The sequence below is a fragment of the Agelaius tricolor genome, unplaced genomic scaffold (genome assembly GCF_023055355.1).
Source record: "Agelaius tricolor isolate 1412-34295 unplaced genomic scaffold, bAgeTri1.0.p SCAF_3, whole genome shotgun sequence".
NCBI lineage: Eukaryota > Metazoa > Chordata > Aves > Passeriformes > Icteridae > Agelaius > Agelaius tricolor.
In genome coordinates, this window is record NW_027269263.1 from 25533501 (window position 1) to 25556523 (window position 23023).

Consider the following 23023-nt stretch of genomic DNA (forward strand, 5'->3'; position numbering starts at 1 on the left):
AGTGACTGTGCCTTTTTTCTGCTGCATCTACATATTCAAAATATAAAAATTAATCTAATTAAGCTGTACTTCAATGTTTCATATTTTACATAATGGATGAATATTTTGGTGGTTCCTTCTGGATCTCCTTAATAATTTATGCAGTTTCCAGCTGAGTGTGGGTATTGAATACTGAAAATTTAATATATATCAATTTATGTTAATCAGAATCATATTTATAAGCCAGCTTGTACTGGCTTATAAATAAGTACATAGCAACAAAAATAAAGATTTTGGTTAGAATAACTCCTTAAATGGTGGAGGGGGGGAGGAACAATTTATTTTAGAACTGGTACATTAAAATGGTACAGTCTTGAAGTAATCCAATTAGTAGCTAGTAGCTCTAATGGTGCATCCATCACCATGGCAGTGTATTTTTGTGAGGCTGCAGTTCCTTGACAGACATTTGCTTTCTGATAACACCTGTGATTGTAGTACCTGCAATGTGCTGTACACAGCCAGGGTTAAGTATTTCATCTGTGTTTGTGCAGATCAGTCATCTGTAAAACATGCTGTGCTGAAGGTGGTAATAGGAAATTAATGAAGAATTCTCTTTCTCTATCTTTATTTTGTGTGTTTTCTGTCAAGTATGAAATTATATGTGTTTGTACCATTTTGTCATTCTATTAAGTGCAAACATAGTGGTTTTTTTTTTCCTTGGGCAATAGAAGTAGTTATATTGCAAACAGATGCATTGGTCTGTCTCAGTCCCTTGAGAAGCATGTTCTGTGGAACAAAGGCTCTTATAGATGGTTGTATACAGTCCTGTAATACAGAGATTTTTTTTTTTCATGGAACAAAAAACTCACCACATCTTTTGCTGATTCCTCTTAGCTTTCCTCCTAGTAACTGTTTTTCTGATTCTGTTCAAGCTTGGTTTTTATGAGCTGGCTCAGTCAGTTGAATCCAATATATAATTTATATTCAACATGGTTTCTAATACTGAACTTAATCTTAAATACTGACAAAAGAAAGAGAGCTGTCCTAGGCAAGTTTTAAGCTGTGTAATTTTAAATTATCATATTTTTCAGACATTTAACTTATTTGTTAAAGGTATCTTTGCTTTTCAGTGTACCAGATTCTTAGGTAATATGTGCAGTACTGGAAGAAAGCCTGTTGGTAAGGAGGATGTAGGCAAGCAGAAGAACAATGTGAAAAAAGGGAAGAGTAGAGAGCTTAGGAAGTTTCTGGGATAAACTTAAAGCTGTCCCCACAGTGTAGACGTGCAGTGGTGTAGGATGTATTTTGCTTTTCCTTTAATGGATAATTTGCAACTCTATTCATGACAGTCTACTAGTTTCTAGCTGCCAAATAAAAACTATTAGAAATGTTTTTGTTGGCTAGCAGTGGCAATCAGCATGTATTCAGCCTGGTCTAACAGGGAGGATGCTAGGTTAGGAGTTTAGAAAATACTTTGTCCTTAACTTGTCAGTTGGCCTGCAGCAGGAACCTTGGTGGGTGTCCTTGTCAAAGAAGGTACTGGTTTTGAGGCTTTGTGTGTGTGCATTCTTCATTAAATAAGAACTGCCATAGCTGAGAAAGGTTGTAGACACCCAATTTTTGTTTCCACAGAGTGGTATGCCTGAGAATTTGTTTGTTTTTCACACACATTATTAAATCAGTTAATTTAATAATACATTTCTTACGGATAATATTTTAATGTTGATAAAATTATCTTTTTGATTTCATGTGCACTGACCACTTTGGCTTGCTAACAGGCAGTCAAGCAACCTCTGACAAATTTCTGAATTAGAACTTAGACTCTCCCCAGACTGGGTGGGCTCTTTTACCCATAGTAAAGATTTGGCTTATTGAGGGATGCTCCATTGCACCTTCTGAGCCATCTATTAGTGGTTTTCCACTTGAAATTTAGTGACTAATTCCATTAGCAATGATCTAAAATGAAAAATACTCTCTTCAGTATATTTTACCAATGTCAGCTAAAAGCATCACATGGCACCAAGGAGGAGGACTGTTGATGTAAGGAAAAGCTTTTTAATTTGCTTCATCTTAGAGCCTTTGAAGTGGAATCTAAAGCAGTTGAGGAGGTAGGAATGTGACTGCAAACAAGTTACAAGTACCACTGAAATTTTTTAGCATTTTTTTCTTTTATGTTGACAAAGTCAAGTTAGGTGGAGCAACTCTTCCAAGATACCAGAGTGCCAGCTTATGTGGACCCTGTGGCACACTACAAATACATCTGACTGCTTCTCTTGAAGACACACTGCAAAATTATAAACACTTGGTGATACTTCTGTAAATACTAACCAAGCCGGTCATAACAGAGATAAGGGACTCACCTGGCTTTGCACACAGTATCAAACAGACTCAGCAAATGGGGTTGCTTGAGGATGTAATCACACATTAGATGTAATCTTGAGTTCTCTGTATTTCTGTTGCTGTGTTAGTGCTCTTTTAGGGTGAGATTCCAGTAAAATGCTTTTAGAAACTTCTGGAAACAAAGGAGCTTAAATCAAACTAGCTCTTCTGTATGCACATTTTTGAGATGGTTCATGCATTGCCTCCTGAGAGTGAACCAGGGTTGACAATATGGGAGAAGTGCTATTTTTTCCTAAGATGCCTGCAGAAAAAAAGAAACAGTGAGCTGGGTGTAAAACACAAGTGACATAAGAGAAACAAGCTTATCACTTCTCTCTGAGTTGCCCTGTGCCTGAAAAACACCCAGTGTTCCTGGAAAAAGAAGTAAGGCAGGATTGGTGCCCTTGGTACTTCTTTGTTGTGGGATTCTTTGGAGATGGTTTGCTCTGCATGAGTGAGAGGACCTCCTCAGCAGCTTCCTGGCACTGTGAGGGTAAGCTGTCTGGCTGTTTGTTGTAAATTTTGGGAACATTTTTATTCTGAATTTTGTTCTTTTGCCAAACCCTCCACTCTTTTTCTTCTTTCCACTCTTTTTGATCCTGTTTCCTCCCTGCTGCTGTGGTATAAGCAGCAAGGTTTCTGGTCCAGCAGAGGAACTTGGTTTTTTGAGATTACTCCTTACAGGAGTAAAAGCCTGTGGGCTTTTGCCTGAGCCTTTAAATCTGTGCTTCTGACTTAGACCCCTGTTCTGTCCATATTTGGACTCTGAGCCCAAGTAAGTAGGAGCTTGTCAGCAGGCACCTCTTAGTATTTCTGCAGCCACAAGATCAACCTCTTATTGCAGAAGGCAGATAAGAGGTGAGGCATAGTTTTCTATTGTGTGTTCTTCCAGAGACACGAGAGTGAAAAATTCTGGTTTAATATTACCATTTTTTCAGAAGAAAATAGCAAAATTCTGTATATAAAAATGACATATAGTTTTATATATCTATAGATAGATAGGTAGACAGACAGATAGATAGATATAAACTGATGTCTGTTGTAGCCAAGCATTATGAAAAATAATTCATGGTAGATTTGGAAGAAGAATGTAATGGAAAATAAAATAGCTATGGCCTTTGAGCAAAGTTCTGACTTTGGGTTCTGGCTTACAACTGATGTACTGTTTGACCATGAAAAATTCTCTCAATATCCAACTCTTTTTCCTCCATCTGCAAAATTTCAATATTTGATCTGTCTGAGGTGAATATGTTGATAAATGTTTGGTCTCTGAAGTACTTTAGAACTGCTAAGACACTTGACAATGAGTTGGAACTGTGGTCCTCTTACTAAGAAGACTAATAAAATAGTTTTAGTTTAGAAGGAAGTATCGTTCTACTACCCAGCCTATTGCCTGAAATAGCATTCTGGGAATATGCCACAGTCAAATCATTGTTTATTGTAAAAAAATCAAATACATTGTTTTGTTAAGGGCTTATAAATTATTTTATTACCTGAGACAAAAGGTGTGGAATTATGTGGCAGCTTTCCAAAAGTAATGGCATATGTGAAAAATATGATCCACACTGAGTCATAGTCTTGATTAACTATAGTTGCTGTAGTTTAACTTAGCAGTTTATGGCTAATAGTCTGACTCTAGCTAGGAGTGCCTATTTATATTTTAAATAATCTATTTGTCAAATCTTCTGTAGCTGCTAAGCAGTCATGTTTACAGTTTGTCACATCTAGCAGCCTAGCTGTTGTGAAACTTCCTCCTCTTCCCTCCTCCTTCGCCATAGGATGTCTGTATGTGTGTGTATTCCTTGAAAAGCACCCAAGTGCAAACATGCTTTTTTTCCTTAAATTAAATTGATCTTTGAGCTATCTGCAGGTGTATTTAGCTGGAGGAGTTGTTCTTCAGTGTTTTTTGGTGGTTTGTTTTTTTTTTTTTTTTTGCTGATGGTGTGTTCTGGGAGAACAGATCTATGATTATTGGTTGAAGCATGAGGAATAGAATCTGTGACTATGTTTAGATTATGTAATGCTTTCTCTTCCTATTAAATTGGCAAGAAATTTTAATTTCACCCATTTGAAATTATCTTCATTCAACTGTTAGGTACCTGAAGGTGCACTTGACCCAGTCAGCAGCTGAGCAAGGTTTTGGTCTGCTCAGTACCTCTTTTGATTTACAACTGAAATTGTCCTTTGCTCCTTAGGCTGACACGGGCAGATCACTGCAAGCTGGGAATCCTCTGATGGGAAGAACTGAGGGATTGTGAGTCAGGGCCTTTGCAGAGGGGAAGTGCCTGGGCTGATTGGAGGTGATTCAGAACAGGATCAGAATTATCAGATATCTCAGCCTTTTTGTTGTTTAAGGAAGTTGGATTGAAGGAGTGGTGTGAGGAAATAAAAGCAGTGATGATGGTAACCTCCTCAAATATTGTTTAAAAACTCCACAGCTATAAGGGGAGTGTATACTAACACGATAAATAGAATTTCCTACACATTTTCAAGTTGGAAGTGTTTTATCAGGCAACAGCTCAGCAACAGTATGTGCTCAGAAGCCTTTAATATGCCTAGACTAGATTTTCATGTGGATAAGTACCCAGTGGGAGGCTGTCTTAGCCTAGCATAGACTAAAACTGTTTCTGGTTTGGAAAGGAGGTTCTTTTCAAGGATGGCAATGTGTGCTGTTCTCTTGAAGGAGCTGTGTGAAAACTATTACCTTTACCTAATCAGTAAAAAGTGATATCAGAAGATTATTATTGGACCAGAATATAATGTAAACCTAGATACTGTAAACAAGCATTTCAGAAAATGTACAATAGCCTCCCCACTTCTGAAAGGAAAAGTAAATCCTGGTAAAAAGCTGGGGTGATGCATTATAACTAGCATAATATTTTGGGTTTTGTCATGCAGCATATGAACCATGTCTAGAGTTGCAAATGTTTTTCAGTGAAATAAGCACAATAATTCCAAAGTGTGGCAAGTTGGTTTTTGGATTTGCTTTTTCTTTTTTAGGTTTTTTTTTTTGATGAGTAAGATTTCAGTGTTTGAAAGATACATTTTTAATTAGAAAATCTGTCTTTAACATTCACTTGTAATGGATTGCTGCATTGCTTCAAACAGAATAATTTCTAGGACAACCTAGGTGGTTGCCTTTGAGCAGGCTGATGAAAGCAGTGCTCTTCAGCAGTTTTATATAGGGCAATGTGCTAAATATGTTTGTAATATAAATCACGTCATGCAGGCATGTACAGATATCAGAGCAATGTATAATATATATTATATATATTATTATATATTCTTATATATTATTTGCAAGAGCAATTCTGCTTATAATATTAATATAATATTATATATTCTTATATATTCTTATATATTATTTGCAAGAGCAATTCTGCTTTTATTTAGCAGTGAACTGATTTTGATTTAGAGGGAGCTAGGTGCTGGTACTTTAAATTACTTTTACTGCAGTTTCTAATTTCTAAGTCATTCACCTACTTGCACTAAAAGTTGTCATCTGAATACTTTTCCACCCCTTAGGGTGAAATTTCAGGGTTTAGTTTGTAAATTAGCTATTTTTATATCTCGTAATTAAAATAGACCTGATCTATGTTTTATCCTTTTGGATATGAAATTACTTTCTCAGAAGGCCAGTACCTTCAAGTGTAAACACTGGTAATTCCGGCCTTGTTACATTTGTTTTTCTTTTCCCACCCCCGATCCCCAGGCATGTGCTCTCTGCATTCAGCTCTTGAGTTTATCTCAAGATGAACTTGGCATGACAGTTACTTCACACCCACTGCCAGGTTAAAAATAAATCTTAATATGATTACAGTGACAAATGCATAGTCAGTAATGAAGATAATTTTAAAAAATATTAAAAAAGAGCATTGAAATTTATCTGTTGTTGTTTCGCAGGCTTTCGAAATTTGAAAGGTTCACATTGTCTTTTTTTCCCTGTATTTCCTCTCTGCAGCACATCCTCAGTTTACTCAGTTGTGGAAAGGGATATAGGGGGTGATGAAGTAAGTTTTGGTTGGCTGTTTAAATGACAGAGCCTTTCATGGCATAATCTATAAAACATAATGAAGCTGATGGACTTTGGGTCAAGCTAGTTGAAAAACCCCATCTGTACTTGGAAAACGCCCTGCAGACTCTTTGAATGCTGTATCTGGAAGTTAAATAAATGCTCTTAACTACAGCTGACGTTCCTGTGTTATCTAGTGGTGCCTAAACCTGGCTCCCTGCTCTCCTTTTGTTGTTTGGTCAGGGAAAAGCCTGGGTTGTTGATTACAGTACAGACAAAGCTGCTTTGCTTTTCATCAAAAAAATGCAAGTTGCCTTATGACATTCAAACCAAATTCTTGTCTCATCCTATGGCAAAATACATACAGTACATTGTGTGTGCATACAATTGGGGGTGGGGGAAGAATATTATCATAATATGATGATGCATTTTGCATGAAGCTCTCCAGAATGCCTCATTTGAGCTTTTGCCATTGTAATTCTATGTATCATTTCAGTGTTAAGCAATGCCCCAGGGTCAGAAAAACCTATAAGATGCAGCTGGTAGTTAACCTATGTGTCACTAGTCTGCACAGAGGATGTAGACCAGAACATTTCCATATGAATAACGCCATCTGTTTTTTAACTCCCTTGCATTTAGTTCTCAGCCTTCCCCAGTTACAGGCAGTGCCCTGTATCTCGTTTCAGTTTCTTGTCAGAAGTGCCCAGTTACAGCCTTTGTGACCCATAGGGTCAGAAAGCAAGAAAGCGTGTCTGGAGCTCACGTTGCCAGAGCTGACGTAATGAGCAGGGAGAGCAGGGGAAAGTTGAGGCTTCGGTTTGAGAGACCCTAAATAGTGCCAGATGCTGGACTGATGGGATAGCTAATAAGAGTTGTAGTGGTAGACCTAGGGAGGGGGGAAAGGGGGATTAATTTATTTTTTTCCTCAACCTGAGGACCCTACAGGTTTCCAAAGACAGCCATGGACCCCATGCACATCTAAAATATAACTAACTACAGTGTTTAGAACATTTTGTTGGTTACTTTTTTCAAGATACCTGCAGATCATGCATGTGATATTAGATTTCTCTAATCACAAACTCCAAAAGAGCTGTTTAATTCTCTTTTTGCCCAAATTTAAGTGAGACACAGTAATATGTAACACTACGTAATTTATATTTTCTTTTTTGTCAGTTAAGACAGTGTTGTTTTTCAAGTAAAATGCTAGATTGCTGAACTTTTGGAAAGATTTATTTGCTTGTCAATAGGAAATATACCCTGAATAATGGATACTGAGTTTCAGTCTTGGCAATGCTGATTTGTGTGGGGTAAGATTTTAATTTTGAATAGTTTAATGAGGACCAATGAGCCTCAGCTGTGTCCTGTTGGGAGCTGGTTATTGCATAAAAATGCTGTAAGATCCTTCAAGAGTAAGTAGGGTGCTCCTCCTCCCTTGTAAATGTCTCAAAGGTACCAGTCAGTGTTGGCTTTGATCATTGCCAACATTTGAAATCTTGTGATTCCCATGTTGTCACGGTATCTTTTTGTTAGATGTTAATTTCCCTGTATATAGAAGAGCTGCTACATATAGTAATTTTTTTACCCTAGTTTTTTGCCCTCTAAAATGGCATTTGCAGATGAGTTATGAACACTAGGATGGTTTTTAAGATACTGTGGTTGTATTAGTTGATATGAAAGTTTTATTTTTTGACTTAGATATTTGACAGAAGACACTCTAGGCTGACAGTAACCTTGCAGATGCAAGCCTCATTTAGCCCACCTTAGTGTCATCATAAGTAATTCTAACACATTTCTTAAGGGCTTGTTGTAAAAATAATGAACAACTTCTATATTATGCATACAGGACCAAGAAAGTAAAGTTCCAGTGTCAAACCAAAAGGATTAAGGCAGTCCCAGGGGAGTAAATGGAAACTGCAGAAAAACAACCCAGATGGTACCTGCCTTGCCTTGGGTAATAGGGAGCAGTGCCTGGAATGTCTGTGATGAGAACTCCTTTGCACACTCAGTGTTGGTGCTTTGAAGGCTGTTCACTCATGGCAACGGGGGTTTCTGTGCTCTTTGTACTCCACAGGATTTCAGGGATGCTGTGGCTCATGCCTCCAGGCAGCTTGGGAAGCCAGTGATTGAGGACAGAATCCTGAACCAGATCCTCTACTACCTACCTCAGCTCTATGAACTCAATCGGGACCTCCTGAGGGAATTGGAGGAGCGATTATCTCACTGGTGACTATCAATAAAGGGATTCCACTCCTTTGATGTTGAAATTTATCTGGGGGCTTTATGTGACTGTGATCATGGTTTGACTCTTGTTTGTGTTTCATGTACCTTCCTAAATGTCAGAATGTACTTTGAAAGTATAGGAGATTATTTTTTATTTAGGTGTGCTTTTCTGCCATTAGATGCATCCCAAAAGGTCCAGAAGGCATGCCAATACATTTTTGTAGCAATCACAGTTTTTATTTGAAATTTCATTTTGAATTGAAATTTCTGGCCCCTGCATGAGCATGATAAGTGCACTGATTTCATTAGGGAAAAAGGAGGCTGTTCTGAAGACTGGTTTGCATTTTAGAGGTAGTTTAGATCTACTTATCAGGCACAGCGCTGATTGACAGCCACAATCCCTTTGAAGATCGTTCTCAATTACCACTGGTGGGTGGAGCTGTACAAAACCCACTGACACAGGCAATGCAATGGGTAAGGACTTTGCTCACCTTGAACTAAAGTGTTCAAACAGTTCAAGACCCTTTTTAAAAGACTGTATATTAAGTGGTTGTCATCTAACACTAGTGTGTTGATGTGTGCCTGGTAAGGTGTTTCAGAATAGCAACTGAGATGGGAACTTATCTGCTGTAAGCTTTTTGTTCAGAGCATAAACTAGCACATCTTACTCTGAAAAAGAGAGATGTCTTGCTGTAGGGTTAAGATGTATGCTATTTTTAGCTCTAATTGCATCTTTTTTGTTGTTGTTCGTTTCTAGGCTTGAGCATCAAAGAATTGCTGACATATTTGTTAAAAAGGGTCCCTACCTAAAGATGTATTCAACTTACATCAAAGAATTTGATAAAAATGTTGCATTATTAGATGAACAGTGTAAGAAGAATGCAGGATTTGCATCAGTAGTCAAAGACTTCGAGGTATTGTATTCTTTTTCAAAGTATAACCTGTTTTCTGGCTTTTTAGCAGTTGTGATCTTTCACTGGGCTTTAGAAACTGTCCTTAATTTGTTTGTATTTTGGTGTGGGGCTTTTTTCTGCAGTCTAGGCTTAAGACAGGAAGAAGACAAGAGGCCTTTTGAATTCTGCAATGTTGCAGATTCAGATTTTTTTGAATGCAAACTCAAGATAATTAGCATTTTTGAAGCATGGATCTTTTAATTCTGTGTTGTTTTTAGAGGTGTGGATTAATTAAAACTCCTGCAGTGAGTACTCCTGTCTTTTCTGCCTTTTTGCCTAATGAACACTGACAGCGATCACAAAGGAGCATGTTGCCCTTGCTATCCTGTTTCCTTTGTTTTTGGGAAGCTTCACCTCTCTTCCTCCTAGGTCAAAGCACCTGTTTTGAATCTACAGAATACGAGTGCTTCCTAGCATCTTTCATGCATGGGTAATTCCACATGCAGTCTTCCACATGGAAATGCTTGCTCTGTAGTGTGGTGCTTAACACTGTGGCAGTATCACTTTTCAAAGATAAAAAGCTTATCCAGTATAATCAGTAGTTGTTTGGAGGCATGTTTTCTTTTGCTGGAACCTTTGACTGCTGTGGAATTGTTATTTATTTTGGGTGTTTCTTTCAGATGAGCCCCCGCTGTGCTAGTCTGGCCCTCAAGCACTATCTGCTCAAGCCAGTTCAGAGGATTCCCCAGTACAGGCTTCTGTTGACAGGTACAGTCAAGCTTTTTGCAGGCTTCAGAAGCCAGTCTTCACATGCCCCAGGACACCTGTTTTCAGACAGTTGTATCCATCTGTGAAGTGTGTTTGTCTGACTTCACATATGTGAGGCTTTTTTAAAACATGTCACAGTATTGAAGCTCTTTTTAGAACATTGCATGGGTTTAGAGGCTTTTCTTGCTAATATTGATTGTGGTAAGATACACAAACAAAGTCCTAATGTTTACAGCACTGTGATGTGTTCTGATGGTAGATTCAACAATACATAGAAAACACGAAACCTATGATAGTTTTTGCTAGAATCTGTGGTAATAGAAGCCTGTAACTTCCTCAAAGGGTTGAAATACTCCTGTCCTGTTTTGGGTTTTGCTTTTTTGGTTTTTTGGGGTGATGGGGGTTTAACAAATGAAAAAGGCTGTATGGGAAATTGGAGCAAGGAGAAGAAAGATACCTATGCAACTGTGAACTTTTGTGAGTAGCTTCTCCATTTCTTCCCCACCCAGGTATTTTGTCTGTAAAATCCATTCTCTTTTAAAGGCAAAACACATGTTTTTAGTGCACACCAGTAAGTGCTTAAGACTTGCTACCAGAGCCAGCTGAGGAGCTGATTTGTAGCTAGGAAATCTGGGCTCTGTACTCTGCTCTGGCACTGGTGTGTTTGGGTGGCCTTGAGCAAGTGATCTCCGTGATGCAGTGGGGTTTTCTGTCTGTAAAGGGAGGGCACTGACAGAGGCCTCCTTTGTGAAGTATTTTGAGATGTGTTTGTTGTAAGAGGGGGATGGCTCCTGTAAGGATTTGGAAATACTTAAGGCATTGTTTTTGAGAGCCATTGCATCTTGATGAGCAATTTAAAAATAACCTCTGTTTATGTAGTAACTGCAAAATAAAATGCTCCGTGACCTTTTTTTTTGGCTCTGTAGCAGCTCATTGGCATTTCCCCAGCATGTACTTAGACTAGTGATGCTGTGGCAGATTCAGACTTAAGTGCCATAGAGCAGTTTCCAAATTATTAACACTGACTTTTTTCATTTTAATAATCTCATTAAACTCAAGGTGTTGAAAAAAGGGGGAGCACTCTTATTAAATGGAATACTTTATAGGGGAAAACCTTAATGGTACTTAATTGATGAAATCAACCCATAAAAGGCAGTGGGGGACTTGCTTTATTTTAAAAGGATACTCACTTAGGGCATGGTATAGTTTGTTAAACACTTCAAAATCAGTGGAGCCTCGGGTAAGTGGAAAGGTTTTAATTGAAATGGAGTTTGGTTGAATAGGGGATCAGGATGGAGCAAATGTCATTGTCAATATACACAGCAGAGTGATGGATGGCACTGAAACAAAGCTCAGATGTTGAAGGGGAATTCCTCGTGATGATGAGCTGTCATTGTGGCTGGGACAGAATGTTTTAGACCTGAAAAAAGCCTCATCCTGTGCTGATGGGGGTTATTGTGGGGGTCTCCAGTCTGCAGACCTTACTGTGGCTCCCCAGCTTTAAATACACCTGCAAATGCTGCTGAAAGGAATGGGATTGCCATACTGGTGGCAAATTTAGAAACATAATTTTCTCTTGTTCTGTGGGAACAATAAAATAGATCAGGCCAAGAATTTAATTATGCTGGAGCTGGAGAGTGATGTTTTGGATCTGTTTCATTTTCAGCCTGTTCAGTCTTTCGTGCATGTATGTTGCCCTTGAGTTCTGTCTCTTCCATGTCTCTGTGGATGACCCATCTGCTTAGTTACCTTCCAACATCTCTGTGTAATAGCGAGCAATGCCTCTATAAGTTTGTGCTATATGAACATCTGGAGGACATGCAAAACATTTGTATCTTTTGTTGCAGTGGGTGAGATGTAGCGATGGAGCAGCTGCCTAGGCCGGAGGTGGGGGGGATCTGTGGGGAGGAGGGCAAGAGCAGCAGAATGAAAATAATCCAGGAAATGAAGCTGTCAGGCCTGAGTCAGCAGGGATTTCTTCCTATTTAGATGTTCTATGTCAGTGGGACAGCTTTGTACTGGTAACCTGCTGCTACTCGGTCACATCACAAGATTGTTGCGGTGCTTTGAAGTGGAGTTACTTTTGTGCTAACAAAAGCAGGAGCAGGTGGACTCATAAATAAGCCAAGGAGATGAACAGTTTAGCACCGTTTCTGCTTAATTATACAGCTTCTCCAGTCCAGTAAGTGGACTTCCACTTCTTCACATAGTGGCCCTGAGTGCTGAACAGTAAATACTAGATGCCTTATGGGGTAGGCTAATCAGAGGCCTCTGATTTCTGAGAGAAATGAAAGAGGTGATTCTCTTCTCCCAAAAACCTCTAATTTGAGTAGATTACTTGAGACTGTGCAATATGAACAGGCTCTTGATTGTCATAGGATAAGCCTCTCTCCTCTTTTTCACAGCATTAGGTTGGCAGAGAGTGTCTTTTATTATCCTTGACTGGGTTATAGTGAGCGGAGGCTGAGTGGGATGAAAAATTAGCCTTTTTGCACTCTGCAGCTTTGCAGGTTGGAAATAGAGTTGTCAGACTCAAGGCCAATTACATGTTGTGGAACAATTGCTTTGAGTTTAAATTAATTACATTAGACAACCCAAGACAAAAAGTAGTTAATGACGCAGAAGATAATTTTAAGCAGAAGAAGTGATAGCCACTTCCCCCAGCAAGTGGGAAGAAAGAACTGGGGGCTGCTGTCAGGTAGAAGTAGGCATACAGAAATTTTCATCACAAAAACAGTACTAGTGTGCTTTTATGTTTATTTTTGCTGTGCTTTGGGGTGTCCAGCAGAATTAAGAATTTCTGAAGGTATAATTAAGGTCTTTCTAGTCTCAACAATGAAAGCTTATTTCAGAGGGGATTTTTTTTTTTTGCAAAGACATTAGATGCCATTTCACCTTAATATCTGACTTCTGTATTTATTTCATCTAGGAGTACTTTTGCAAAAATTTTACTGCAACATTTTTCATGTCTGTGAAATCAGCTTGTCTGTATAGTTTATGCCAGTACCTCCAGAAGGCTCTTGTAAGCACAGAATTTCCAGTGTGTATTCACAGAAGAGACTAAAAATATCTGTTCTGATGCCTCTCTGAAGCTGAGTTTTAGCTGTGAACTGAGGTCCACTTACCAGATAAAGAGAGTACTAAGATGAAAATTACCTATTTATCACTTTCAGGATTTTACAGTTGTTTTATTGGCTGCTGCAGTTTTGTAAGACAAAGGCTGCCTTTGGTTTTAAATACGTAATTTTAAATGAATGCTGTTATGTTAAAAATCTTGATTTTACCTCTTCTATTCACTGATTATTTAATTTAAAATGCTTGAAAATACCCATCCAAAAATGGATTTGAGTAATGGTGTTTTGGGAAACATGTTATAAAGCATGAATATGCCAAGAAATAATTAGTTCCCATCTTGGGTCTCTGGTTTTATGTTTCCACTGCAATTACTTTGGATGTTAAATTGGATGTCTTCGTGTACGAGGGACAGTGTCTTAGAGTGCCAGCTGTACATTTGCAGATGAGGAAATTATACCCACCTTACCTCTTGTTCCCAGCCTGTAGAGGTGAGTGTGTAGTTTGGGAGTCTTATTTCTGTATGAGCTGTAGGGACTCATTTTTTCTACTGGGAGATTCCCATTGGAGTCTTTTGTACTGGCTCCAATGAACATCAAGTTGCAATTGTAAAGTTTTAATTTGTGTTGGCTTAATGGTGGAGTCCAAAGAGTGCTCTGGCACAGCTCCAATTTGAGAGACCACCTGTCCACAGGAGGGGCAGGAGAGGGCACCTGGTGTTGTATCTGTGACAGGTTAAACCAAATTAAACCTGGTGTGAACTCTTCCCAGTTCCTTTCAAAATACCTCCTGTTAATTTTTTTCCCCCCCTCATACAAGCCTTTTACCAGAATAACCCAAGGTGAAGAAAGATTAATTTTTTTTTTTAATGGAATATATGGCCACCTAAATACTGCATTGGAATGGCTGGTAGCTACTACAGCACAAGATTTTGAGGGACATGAAGGATGCAATATTGATGGAGTACAGCAGACAAAGTTTTGGTCCAGGTCAGACTTGTCTTAAAAGATCACATGTTAACCAAATCCTGCTAATGATCAAGCAGAACTCTGAGGAGAGCAGAAAGCTGAGTGTTCCCATGGCCCAGTCAATTGTGCTTCCCAGAGCTCCCTCCCTGCCTCCCAGCCGGTTCCTCTTCCTGCACCCCAACCTGCTCTCCATGCTTCTCCCTTGGATCCTCCCTTAGGTCTCTGCCAAACAATAAAATGTCAGTGCCAAGTGTTTCTCTTCCTGTAGTTCTGGTTTTTTCAAAGCTTTCATTAACTGTGACAAGTTCTCTCACTTTTCATGGCAGTTCTACTGCAGAAACATGTTTCATAATTCCCTTTTAATTTTGTGCATAAGGAAAAGATTACAATGCACTGAATGGTCTCTGAGGGGCACGCATGAAGCAAGACATCTTATGAAGGCAGGAACAATTGGCTCCCGATCCTTTTTGAATGAAAGAATGAATTTGGGTAGGGCAGGCATATGGGAGTTGAATTATTTCACTCCTACATGAAGCTTGTACAACTGAGAAGCTAAAATTAAATGCTTACTACATTACATGTAATTAGTTTTCATTAGATCTGCCAGAATATTAATACTTCATTTAAAAGGTAATTATAAATCAGTATTTGTTGACTTTATCAATCTGATGTATATCTCTTGGAATGTTTCTGGTTTGGTTTCTTTTCATTTTAAGAAGTTCAAAGATTACAGAGTACATGATTGACATTTTACTGAGGATACATATTAATCTTTGACAGAGTATTGCACTTTTTGATGAACTAGACACTCAGCCAGGGAATGGAAACTCGAGGGGGATGTCTTCATGTATAGTCATACATTTGGAGTTAATTTTAGCGAAGTAAAATAGATTTTAAAACTACCAAGACTTTAATGGATCGAGGTTGCCATCTCGTGGTTGAACTACAAGTGTCATTGAGAACTGAAAATGCCTATTTGAACATTAAGGGAAGTATATTGTTTTTATTACTGAAAAATATTAATCTTCATCAGATCTTCTGTAGTGGACTATTTTTTTAATAGCTCCTGGAGACTAATTTTGGTGTTCAGACAAATATCTATAATCTTCAAAAGTTTTTTACATCAGCTTAAATATAAATGACTGCAAGTATGTACTAATTTTTCACTTGCTTGTTTTTTTCTGGAATAATGTATACAATGTATCACTTTTCACTGGAGAAGACTACGTAACCTATCTCTTTTTTGTTTCAGTAACCTATCTCTTTTGCTGATATACTTTCATTATGGAGATGCTAGTTTTCACTTTGTTATTACCTCAACAGATTTAAAAGATAAAGTAGTAGGTGTTTGTCAATTAGGAGTAGATCTGAACAGCAGATTTCCAGGAAAAAGATGGGGCTTACTACTTTCTGGTGTTGTTTATTTATTTAACAAAACTATCTCTATATTATTTTTTCTTTATACAGATTATTTAAAGAATCTTTTAGAAGAATCTGCAGACTATAGGGATACTCAAGGTAAATGTCTCTTTAAAGAAATAACAGCATATGTACCAATGTTTCAAGATTTTAAATGCAAAATGCTAAGTCAGTAATAGAAATGTTTTCTATTTAGTTCTAAGTTTCTCACCAGAGATACTAAAAGATTGCAAGCTTTTGTTTCAGAAAAGTTTGGACCTGGCAGTCATATCAGCTCACGCTTGAATTGAAACCAAGAGATAAGAGTGAAGTTCCACAGGCAGTTTAAACAGATATTTTAGGCACTGCCATTGAAAGAGACAGTCCCTTGCATCTGCAGACCTTTATAGGCAGCATGCTCTCTCCAGCTATGAGCCTTTGTGGCCTCCTCCTCTCTCTTTGTGCCAGGAAAAGCATCCATGTGGCAGAAGTGAGCAAGATCAAGGAGCTGCCATGGGTAATATTTAACCTGAGGAGTTCTCCAGTTTGAGTTGTCAGAAGCTGCACAAACACATGTTACTCACACAGGTTTTTGCCTGCATGTGGAGAGAAAGGAGATCAGAGGAAATGAGAAGTCATTGGTGATTAAGAGGACAGGAGCACACATTTCATGATAGTGCAGGATTAAGGTGGTTTAACTTGAGCATATCAACACACTGCACATTCAGGCTGGTTCCTTCTTCAGAGTGTGCCTCAGCAGTACAAAGAATGCTCCCGGTTGATGTTTCCATTTCATTTGCATGAGATCCTGTCACATTTGTGCAAGTTCATTACCTTTAGAAGAGTTGTGCAGATGTAATTGATTGAACTTGAATAAATGAGCACCTTCAATGCACTGAGCCAAGTTTGCTTTGTCTGCTGGTACAATACCATGAAGTATATGAGTAAATATATTTCTCAAGACATTTAGACATATTTGAGTATGTTGAAGATACAAGTCAAAAATAATTTAACTTACAGCTCTTCAAGAGATAGAAGAGTTCATCTTGCACTTCTTATAGCTGTCAACAAAATACTTGCACTGCATGTTAAACAGCTGACCACTTGAAAAGAGAGCAATCTAAATATATAGTTCACTTTTTTCTGGTTTCTTCAGCTTCTCTGGTTTTTGTAGTTATATCTTTCACAGTGTTTTTCTCTCCCTTCTTATATCAAAGATAGAAGCTGAAGTTAAGTTATAACAATGCCTAAGTGTTAATTTGACATCTGATATATTTGGTAGTCCATCTTAGAATTTGGATAAGAAAAGAAAATCTAATCTTTAGTCACCAAGATCTTTCTTGTAATAATTAAGCTTATCTTACTTCCAACTTTGCTTAGTTGTTTAATTCCAATGCAGAGCCTGGGAGTGAAGGGTAGGAGTGGAGAGGGAGACTAGGTTTGGTTGTGATTAGTACTCTTGAAAAAATACCCAAATAGCACAATTCTTCTTGCTGACCTTAATTTGAATACATTACTTCAGCTAAGTGGTATAAGTGGAACGCTCTTCCCTGCCAAAAAGCACTTTGTTTATGGACTTTGACCCTATCGATTATTTTATGTTGTTGTTTAGATTCATTTAGTCTTGGCTGTATAAATAGTCCTGAGATCCTGGAACTTTCCCTTCACTAGCCAGCAATTTTTATCATTTTCTCTAAAATTCTTCAATCTTTCCTGAAGTCAATAAATAAAATTTTAAGGTTCTAATATATATAGTAACTGAGAGATGAAGGAAAGTATAACAGAGAGAATCAGGTGCTCATTCCTGTCTTTGTGAATTTAGCTACATTTCCCTTCATCTTCTTTCATGTGGGTGGGAGCTGGGGAGGGTTTTGCCTGAAGCAGCTCCAGCATTACCTAGAAAGAGACCACCAGCTACATTTGAGCAGGCTTGCTTGGTTTCATGACAACTATATCTCAACTTAAATTTTGATCAAATCCTTGATATGTGCTATGTATCTTAGCTGTTTGACTCTGTGCTTGCATTGCCTTGGTTTGTGACAATCTTTTACAAAAAATCTCCTTCAATTGGCTTAGGAGGAGCTTTTTGTTCATGTCTGTTTAGTTTCTTATATGGTTTCCTGAGGTTCTGAACCTTTCAGTTCAGAAAGCTCTGTCTTTTAACATACTTCCTTTCCAAATATGAGTCAACAATAAAGGAATATATGCATTCTACAGTACTAATACTCTAATGATTAGCTAGGAAAAAACCCAAGGCCTTAGTGTTACCTGGTTTGGTAGGCTTCTCTGTGGACTTTTAACCAAATTTATTCCTTTCTTTGAAGTGCTTGACTGTAATTCAGTTACTCAGAAGGTGCTAAATGCTTTAGAGACTACATTTCAGCACAACAGTTGTTCCAGCTTTCGGTTAAGTGTCATTTTTCTAACTTAAGTAAAGTGCAGGTTTTTGGATAAGATCCTTGTATGGGATGGATTCTTGGACTTGGACAGAATACTCACTGTGTTCACATAATCATTTTATATAACTGCTTTTTGCACTTACACCTTAGGATCTCTCACAGTTGAGTTCCTGGTTATTAAATATCAGTACTTAATAAAATTGCTCATATTTGGTAACATTTTCCAGAGATTTTTTTTTTCTTTTGGTATTACAAGTTCAAAATTTAGAAATTTGAACTTTACCGTTATTTTGAGGGGCAGAAAAACTAAAGGCAGAAGATAGAAATTACAAAGATTTATATAATTTTCTAGGTAGTCACCCATGAATGGCAGTGATGGCATTTGGGTAAAAATGGCAAAAACTTAGTCCCTATAGAGTCTCTGTTAAAATGTTGTTAACTTTTCTGCTGTAAGTATAGTAAGTAATTTGTTGTGTGAGAAACTGGAATTTAGCTTTGGCTATGTTTTGAATAACTGTAAGAAATAATTGACACTGTTGGTTGAAGCAATGACTTACTGGGGCACATTTATTAAACCATGATCCAAAGACTCTGGGATTTTTGGGAAGTGCTCCTGAATGCAGTGTCTGTACAATAAGATCCTTCAATCTTGGAATGATGTGGAAATGCAGTATGGTATCTGTGCTTTACATGATACCAATGCTAACTGGTCTGTATAACCAAAACATCATTCCTTCATCTTTCAGATGCTTTAGCTGTTGTTATAGAAGTTGCAAACCATGCCAATGACATTATGAAGCAGGGAGTAAGTATTTTGCCATATGAAGCTGATTGATTAAAGCTTTTTCTCTTTCTCTCTATCTCTCTCTCTTTCTCTCTTGTTTTTGTTCCTTAAAAAAAATCATGAATGCAAGGGCAAGTACTTACCTTCTACTTTTTCCCCTCCAAGGATAACTTTCAGAAGCTCATGCAGATCCAATACAGTTTAAATGGACACCATGAGATCGTCCAGCCAGGAAGGGTAAGTGCCCCATGGCATTAAGCAGATTGCAGGGAAAGTGAAGATGATATTCAAGCAAACACTGATGCTGGAATATACTGAGAAGAAAAGTGGTCCCTTGCTTCATTATTAGGTTCTAGCAGTCAAATGAATATTGGTGCTCCTTATGTGTGGGGGTTTTTTAGATGTTTATCTGACAGAAACTTAAAATTTTTAGATTATGATTCCTTGCCAGAACTTGCAGGCAGGTTTTTGTCCTCAAGCTTAACCCTTTATTTCTCATGGTTTCATGTGCAGCATGGAAAACTAATGCAGTCATCCACACTCACTTTTAGAGAAACATAAGGATAAACAGCTTTTCTCAGAAAGGGAACCCTGAATCCCAAAACTTGTGCAGCACTTCTAGTGTAGAAATAATAATAATAATCATGATAATAGTTATAAAAAAGTTAGTTCATTTGCATGGCTTGTGCCCTAAAAGGCTAAGTTTTGCATTCATTGTTTTAATTTACTAGGTCTTTTTGAAAGAGGGAACACTGATGAAGCTATCACGAAAGGTCATGCAGCCAAGAATGTTTTTTCTGGTAAGATGTTATGTATGTTGCTATGTGCCTTATTCTAGTGTAATTTTTAGTGGTTAAAGAATTACACTGCAAGCATAACTAATAACTGCAGGTAGTAGAAAAAATTGCTAATTGTTGCTGTTCTATTCAGTCAGTTCTAATGTAGAGATATTATCTGTGGCATATGCACTAATTTTAATGAGAAATCATTTCTCATTAAAGCATACTATTTTGAATAATGCTCATTTAAAATCTGAGAGCTTTCATGAGAAGACATTATCTGTGGTACTGTGGAAGGTAGCACAGTTACTCCCTCCCTCTGAGCTGCACCAGATCTTAAAACCTACAACTCTTGTCACTGCTTCTGCACCCTTCCCTCCCTCCTTTCCTTCCTCCCGTCTCCCTCCTCCTCTCTCCTTGCCCTTGCAGGAGCCCACGTGCATCCTGAGCAGAGCACTGGGTGGAAGTTAAGTACTGAGTTCTTTTCCTGTCTCTGCTACTGCTTTGTTTTGAAACTTCTGTGCATCTCTGAAGTTTCTGTTTCCACTTGAACCTTTTGTTTATCTCTTCTATTTAGACAGTAAAGCAGCTGTTATCCTGTAATTTTTTCCATTATTGGTCCACAGTCCTGGCTGAATCCTGTCTTGTAGTTACCCTGATATGAAGAAATACTTCCCTCGGCAGTCCTGGAGTGTGTATTATACCAGTTACCGAAATACTCTCAAAAATGTGGTGCTATCTCAAGCTTCACAAACTAGATATTACTAATTTCTGTGTCTCTTGAATTTTCTCTGTGTTGTTTTATGGGGCAAGGGCTTTGTTTGGTTTGGGGTTTTTCACAGATATAAATGGTACAGGCTAGCATTCATACCATTAGATGCAGTGATTTTTCCATTTATCATGTTGTGAAGATTTAGTAATAATTTTAAACATTTGGCTATTTTACAAAGAGTCACATAGCAAAAACTTAAGAGGCACTTCAGGTTTTGGTATTTGTTTATGTGTAGTAAATGAAGTTTGGATCCATGTGTTGAACAGCACAGAAAATAAAAAAATCTTAGTTATTGTTCAGTAAGTGCACTCAACGAATCCAAGTCTGTAAGAACAGGAAATAAACAGTAGATGTACTTAAAACTGGTAAAATTCACAAGGTACAGTTAAGTTTGTCATTACAAATTGCTAATCCATTCTGCTATCTCCTAGTTTCTGTATTGCTTTGATTTGTTTGAATGGTTAATTCTAATATCCTTTTAAATTAGTTTGCTATACTATATACCTGTGTACACCAGAAACATTTTTGTCCCTTTTGACAACCTGTTATTTAACATCCATGCACTGTTGACTCATGTGCCAAATGTATCTTTACACAAGGAGGATATAAATAGATACCTATTGTTATCTAAATTCATACATAAAAATGCTTCTTGGATTCTAAGTGGAATAATAGGAAGTAGGGAATACTTCTGGACAGTTATCTCAGTGCTGTAGGAGTTCTGTACTTCCAGTAAAATCCATCTGAAATTATCTGTCTTGTAACCAACTTTAGTCATTAAAAGCATTCTGTATTACAGTTCAATGATGCCCTGTTGTATACTACTCCAGTTCAGTCAGGGATGTATAAACTCAACAACATGCTGTCATTGGCTGGAATGAAGGTGAGTCACTTGTTAAAGTGAGCCTTTCTTCAAATCTACCTAAACTCAGGCTTTCAAAGTTTGAAAACTTAACTGTTTTTACTGTTGGCAAGAGATATTAAATATGCTTATATTGTTCCAGAGCAATCCTACAGGCTTGACATTTTTTGCATAATGTGGCCTGTGGAATTGCTATCTAGGTTTCCCTAAATATTCTGTTGCTACAGGATCATCTTGGCTGCATTTCACCCAGTGTTGTCCTACTCTGGAATAGTCTGCCTACTAATTTTTTGTATTTTGTTTAGACTGCCTCATTTTTGCCTTTTAACTGCTTTTTATTGCTGACACCCAGAGATTAGGCATCTTTGCCTGATAAGATCCTGGTGGATCAATTCTCTCTAGTTTATAGATTTGCTAACTGTGAGGGAAGGATACAACTTTTCTTCCTGAGCACTTGTGAAAAGCATCAAAGTTAAGCCTTGAGCCCCCTGGGTAATGATAAGGGACATGCATGCAATAAAGTGACTCAGTAGCTGACATGACACTTAAAGGGAACAACAAATCATTGCCTTGGGAATCATTGTCTCCAGTCCTGTCAGAAAAAATCACCAAGTCAAGTTGTAGTGCAGATCTGGCACTCAGGTCCAAAGTTTTGCAAGTAGAGCTACAAAATCTCTTTTGCCAGCAGATGTCTTGCAGTGGCTCAGACCCACTCCTGATTTTTAATCCTCCTTAAGTTTGAAATTGGGCGGCTCAGAAGATCAACAGGGTAGTGCAGCCCTTGCCCACTCTGGGATACACCAGTGGGCTATACCTCATCCTGCAGCAGCAGCAGTGTCCTTTTTTTTGTCCAGTTGCAGGAGGTGCTTGAGGCAACATGACTGGGCCTGTGTGGAAGGTGTCTGACAGCTCTTGAGCTTCATTCCCCTGTACATCTCCAGTGTTTGTATGAGGGCCAGTGAAATAAAAGGATGGGCTGTGTGTAATCTTAATGTAGCTGGGCCCTCTGGACTGGTATATAATTTCCTGTTTCTGAGTATTTTCTCTCCAGTGTTCTTCTTCTGCAATAAAAATGTAAGAGATTTTCCAGGAATTCAGATTAAAGCAATGACAAAAGTACCATTTCAGTTTGAATGTGAAGTTTTCTCTCTCGGCTGAAGGTTAAGAAGCCAACGCAGGAAGCATATCAGAATGAACTGAACATTGAAAGCGTAGAGAGATCCTTCATTCTTTCAGCAAGGTAAATCTTTAAAAAAAAAAAGTGATTTTGAAACTGTGTGTTTTCAAACAGGCCTCACAAGCTTTTTAGGGCTTGTTTTGCACTTAATGTCATGAAAAGTTACTCTTGGCTAGAGTGATTACAGAATACAGGGAATCAGTAAATCAGAGTGAATACAGCCATTGTTTGGTTCTTCTTTTTCACCTCAGCTACAGAAACTCACCTCACCTTCAGAAACTTCCAATTAAATTGAAATACTATCCTTGCACTGCCTTTCCTTGAGAGAATTTCAATTCACTTCATTTTAGGCTTTGCTTTTCAATATTTTTTTGTTCTAAAATTACTGATATGCTCTATGTTACCAAATTCTCTAAGTAACAGCAAAATGATACATGGTCACTGAGCCAGCTCTGGTCACCTTCACTGAGATGCCTTAAGCAAAGGCCTGTTTTTGTGCATTGTTGTTTTTATGGTGCTTGAGTTGAAGTTTTATGTGTTCTGACATTTGTGACAGTGCTG

General features: G+C 38.0%; 1 protein-coding gene across 2 annotated transcripts in view; it reads left to right on the plus strand.

Moving 5' to 3' along the window:
* FGD6 (FYVE, RhoGEF and PH domain containing 6) overlaps positions 1-23023 on the plus strand; it is a 73327-nt gene that overhangs the window by 32140 nt on the left and 18164 nt on the right. The window contains exons 6-14 of one of the 2 annotated variants that reach the window (XM_071423264.1): positions 8442-8593; positions 9348-9504; positions 10164-10251; positions 15759-15809; positions 18835-18893; positions 19038-19109; positions 19604-19672; positions 21223-21306; positions 22140-22415. In XM_071423264.1, coding sequence (XP_071279365.1) covers positions 8442-8593; positions 9348-9504; positions 10164-10251; positions 15759-15809; positions 18835-18893; positions 19038-19109; positions 19604-19672; positions 21223-21306; positions 22140-22166 — 759 coding nt within the window. In that variant the 3' untranslated portion in view covers positions 22167-22415. Of the gene's footprint in view, positions 1-8441; positions 8594-9347; positions 9505-10163; positions 10252-15758; positions 15810-18834; positions 18894-19037; positions 19110-19603; positions 19673-21222; positions 21307-22139; positions 22416-22445; positions 22526-23023 lie in introns of those variants that run through there. The other variant, XM_071423263.1, reaches the window with a different exon arrangement.